This window comes from Armigeres subalbatus, chromosome 2, assembly GCF_024139115.2.
Source record: "Armigeres subalbatus isolate Guangzhou_Male chromosome 2, GZ_Asu_2, whole genome shotgun sequence".
In the NCBI taxonomy this organism is placed as follows: Eukaryota; Metazoa; Arthropoda; class Insecta; order Diptera; family Culicidae; genus Armigeres; species Armigeres subalbatus.
In genome coordinates this window covers 148,062,552-148,067,449 of record NC_085140.1, presented here as the reverse complement: position 1 = coordinate 148,067,449, position 4,898 = coordinate 148,062,552, and the positions used below count along the sequence as shown (strand labels likewise).

Here is a 4,898-nt window from a genome sequence, read left to right as displayed (position 1 = left end):
GTCTTTATTTGAGAGGTTTTCAGCCCTAGGCTGGCTCACCTCTTACAAAATGTTAAGATATATGTCCAAAAATATCTATGTGATCATAAGGCATAAATTGATCGAGTTTTGAATAAACTTAAACTATTTCAAGCTCTTAAGAAAAACCTGGAGTTCAGAACGTATGATATACCCCATCAACCATGCATTCAACGTATTCGTGCATCCTTAAACATCTTAGTAGGTACATTGAGCCGAAAGGATTTCACTCATTATTTTTACACGCAACGATAGGCCTTTTCGTTTCTCCAAAACGTCCTTGAGTTCAAAACAGTTCAGAACATGTGATCTACCCGATTAACCAAGTCCTGTGGTGGCATTGCGCACCTCGACTCGAAACGAGCGAACCATGCAAACTGTCATACGAAAGAGCTGTCGAAAGGAGATGCGCAATGAGGCCCCTGAATAATATATCCGTGCGTCACTAAACAACCCAGCATTTCCATCGAGCTGGTGGGATTTCACTTAATTCTTTCACAAGCTATACTGCCGTCATACGCATATTTGTCCCATGTTTGCTGGGATTTCCTATATACATGGGACAGTTATGCGTATAACGGCAGTATAGTGGACCCTTCATGAGCCGATGTTTTAAGACTCGATATAGACTCGTGGAAACAAATGATGCCATACTAAAATATTTTTTCGGTTACTCAAATAGTCCTTTCGAACAATTTTCTAAGAACCCATGTTTCGCATCTCGATATCGACTGTATTACATCTCGAGAGTCGACTGTATTACAAACCATTTTGGTTCTTCAAAAGGTCCTGGAGCTCAGACCTATAGATAGTAGAATCTATAGATGAGCGAAAGTATGGCTGAGTCGGTTTTTTTGACCGTGCACACGCGCATATGACGTCACAGCCCTTAACATTTCCATTGAAATCGTGACGTCATGCTCGTTTGGGAAGATCCATTAATTACGTAACGCAAAAGTTGGACTTTTTCGACCCCCCTCCTCCCTATGTCACACTTTTTGTATGAAGCTTATGAAAATTTTGTATGGATTGTCACACTGCACTCTACCCCCCTCCCCCTCTAAGCGTTACGTAATTTGTGGACGTTCCCTTTGGGGACACGTTCGACAGTTCGTTTGGAGACAGAGGATTTATCTTCGCTCATCTATGTATTCCACTATCTATAATTTGACCTATCCAATAATCCAACTTATGGATGATGCTAGATATGATATCCCACATATAGGTCCGCACAAGGCAGAAACTAAAAAGAGTATTTTGAATTTATCATTGAGTATTATACTGCCGTGAATCGCATATCTGTCCCATCTTTGCTGGGTTTCCTATTCATATGGGACAAATATGCGATTCACGGCAGTATAGCCCTCTGAATCAGTTCATTATCGCAATAGCTTGCGAAAACGTCTCTCACGGTATGTATACAGAGCTATAGGTGAGTTTTTTTTTCATTAAGTTTTGGATTCGATCCCTGCCAATAGGACAAAAGAAGGAATTCTATCTGTGCCCCCCCCCCTTATTAAATAGAATAACAATTTCATACCTATCCAGAAGTCTAATTTTCAAACCGTTCCAACCATTTTCTCAGGACATTTGGTTCATACATTTATCCAGACATTTTACGTACATTTGAAATGTGATATGATCACAGTGCAAAAAAACTACATTACATTCCGTTAACGATATAATTCTCCGACCGGTGACAATTGTACGTACTTAATATGACTGCAATTTATCGGACACAATCCGTTGTTGATTACATAGAGTTGTTTCAATCACTAGCGGTTTACTACTAGCAGATATGGCCAATATTGTTTAGGTATTGAGCCACTCACTATCAAAAAGTAGTAACGGCATCATGAACAGCGGAGAAGCGATTTTAACATGTGATGAGAAGAGATTCACTCGTTCAAATTTAGCATTTTTTCATTTATAGATAAGTAGGGTATAGAGGTCATGATACATCAATTACAACTGATTTTGCCATTTTCTGAGAGCAATTATGTTAGTAGATTAGATATAATAACAGGCAATATTGTCATGTCTTTTTTTTTCTCCGATATTCTGCGCAGGTAACCAGTAATTCGGGTATCGGGCAGCCAATGCTAGTACTATATATAGTGATGTTGTGATGCTTTCAAACTGTTGAACAGTCCTATTGTAGCGCTATGTATGACGGATGGCCCGATACTCGACTTATCCGTTGTATGGGACAGAATAGAAGCTATAGCCAATTAAACCACAACTAAGAATAGAGAGAAACTGTTTGGAAATGAATGTCGAACAGATTGTATTGCAAAGTATTGATTTAGGTAATACTTGTAAGAAAATATTCTGAATAATGCGCGATACAGTAACAAAAACAAACATAAATTTAACATTGATACTTTGCTGAAAATAAAAATTCAAATGTACACATTCAATATAGAACTGGAAATAATTATTCACACCATTCAGGCATTCTAGAGATATAGGACATCTATGACACTATGGGCAAAGTTTTCGATTTCCGATATTCTAACGGTTTGTGTATTGGCCAGCAAACGGTAAATTTCTGTAGAGAGATACTCGCCTAGAAATATTGCAACATGTGTTGTGAAGTGGCGGGGAGGGTTTACTTCTTGACCATGTATTCGTAGTTTTTGTGCAGTTGCGGTTTAATGTCGTACACCAGCTTCAGTATCTCGTTCATCAGAGCTGCCTTGTTGGTTGAAATCGATCGGTTCATGTCCTCAATCTTCAAAACGGTATCGGCATCGATTTTGGCGGCGACACCTTCGCGACTGCCCATGTGCTGGAAATAGAATGGAGAAGGATGTTTCATAGAAGTCGGATTGAAAATAGTGAAAAAGAATGTTTTATAGAAGTGAATTTGTAAGCGAGCGGAGGGCAATATTTGTGATGGTATAAATCTCAAGACCTTCCTTCCGCCAAACTCCCGTATAAAGAGGGAGGGAAGAGTATCTATCAGTGTGGAAGCTGATATCTCTCCACTGGCTTCCACACCGATACTCTTCCCTCCCTCTTCAACTGCTTTGCAGAAGGACTGTAGTGAAATTTAAACCATCACAAATATTGCCCTCCACTCGCTTTCAAATCCACTTCTATAAAACATTCTTCCTGCCTGCCGTATCCTAACGGAACTATCAAATCTATACTTTCGCCTCTAATTCTATTATGAACATGTAAATCTAAGATATATCATCATTTCCATAACATTGTAAAAAGCGTTACTTCACGCAGAAGTATCTCATTAATCATTCATCTCATTAATCAGACTCTTAAATGATGTTTTTTACTTCATATGCAGAAACATGTTGTTCCAGATGATAAATACGTACTCAACGAGATTACTAATTATAATTTATATAACCTTTCCATGGAGGCAATATGAAAAAAAAGATAATTTTGACCTTTTTCAAATCCAATGTCAAATATCCACAAAAGCATAAAAAATTAATTGCATTATTGTTCGGCCAATTCAAACGGTCATTGTGTATTCAATCAACGTATCGTTGACCTTCATTTGACAAAACTAAAAAGTTGAACAAGCGCTTACCTTGGCTTCGAACTCTTTAAATTGCCTCTCCCGTTCCTGTCTGTAGCGTTCGATCTCTTCCTGAGCTTCCTCTTTTGCCTGCTTCAGGCGACGCTGCTTTCCTAGAATTGTAAAACAAAAATGATCATTCTGAAATGTCTAACAAATCTTATCTTTATTATCTTATTATCAAAAGTGCTTTCAGAGAACAGCGCGCAGTTCTGTGGCAAATCTTTTTATTGATTTTTCAGCACTCCCCAAAAGAAAATTCCACCAACCCACTTCGGTCGGATACTTACTTTTCCGAGCTTCGCCAACTTTCTCAGCTGCCCGTTTCTCCGCGGCAAGCAGCTGTTGAATTCCTTGGGTTTGGCTGGCCATTATTGGTTTGGTGACGAAGGTAAACTACGATTCACGCAAAAAATGTTGAATTAATTAAAAAGGAATTAATTTTGCACCAGCGAAAGATTGCACCTCCAAATCACAATGATTCCGAATGACAGATATCAGTCACACTCAACCAGCACTCAACTGCTCAACTGCTGCTCAGATGACAGCTTCTATGAGTGTTTCGTACGCTTGAGTGGTTTGAGTTTGAGAATCTTGAAATCACCATAGAGTTACCAGTCATTTATTATTTATTTGTTATTTATTAGGTACTAGCAGACCCGACGAACTTCGTTTCGCCTAAAATTGATGTATTCACTGATTAGTTCTCGAGTTATGCAGAAATTTCAACTTCATTTGAATTGTTAAATTCCTATAAAAAGCTGCATGTATCCGCAAGTAGGCCCCACCAAAGCGACCTTGTGCCGCTCAAAGCGCACAAGCCCAAGTCCTGGTGTTAGGTTGGACGCTGTTTAGCACGACGGCCCTCCGACGAGATAGGAGGTTTGCGCAGGCCCAATAAGCCGCTTGGAAAACCAATAATTACGAACAATATAAGAGATAATTTGACTCGATATAAGACCTAGGCGACGAATAAAGGATCACGATTGGAAGCTTGGAACATGGAACTGCAACTCGCTAGATTTCGAAGGGTGCGACAGAATGATCTACGATGAATTACATCCCCGCAACTTCGACGTCGTGGCGCTGCAGGAGATTTGCTGGACAGGACAGAAAGTGTGGAAAAGCGGGCATCGAGCGGCTACCTTCTACCAAAGCTGTGGCACCACCAACGAGCTGGGAACCGGCTTCATAGTCCTGGGTAAGATGCGCCATCGTGTGATTGGGTGGCAGCCAATCAACGCAAGGATGTGCAAGCTGAGGATTAAAGGCCGTTTCTTCAACTATAGCATCATCAACGTGCACTGCCCACACGAAGGGAGACCCGACGACGAGA

The 4,898-nt window shown here is 40.1% G+C and overlaps 1 protein-coding gene across 1 annotated transcript; it reads right to left on the bottom strand.

The window, feature by feature from the left end:
- Positions 1-1,686: 1,686 nt before the first annotated feature.
- On the bottom strand, positions 1,687-4,074 carry LOC134215254 (V-type proton ATPase subunit G-like). Its single transcript, XM_062694478.1, has 4 exons — positions 4,028-4,074; positions 3,853-3,958; positions 3,575-3,675; positions 1,687-2,809 (listed from the first exon to the last, which is right to left on the bottom strand). Exons 2-4 carry the CDS (start codon positions 3,932-3,934, stop codon positions 2,630-2,632), a joined length of 363 nt encoding a protein of 120 aa, XP_062550462.1. The 5' UTR covers positions 3,935-3,958; positions 4,028-4,074; the 3' UTR covers positions 1,687-2,629.
- Between the last annotated feature and the right edge of the window lie 824 nt (positions 4,075-4,898).

Excerpts from the sequence above, each read along its gene's own strand:
- LOC134215254 (XM_062694478.1), bottom strand. The coding sequence starts at position 3,934 with ATGGCCAGCCAAACCCAAGGAATTCAACAGCTGCTTGCCGCGGAGAAA. Across the intron at positions 3,676-3,852 it reads AGTTGGCGAAGCTCGGAAAA|GAAAGCAGCGTCGCCTGAAG; the intron begins GTAAGTATCCGA and ends TTACAATTCTAG. Across the intron at positions 2,810-3,574 it reads TTAAAGAGTTCGAAGCCAAG|CACATGGGCAGTCGCGAAGG; the intron begins GTAAGCGCTTGT and ends TTCTATTTCCAG.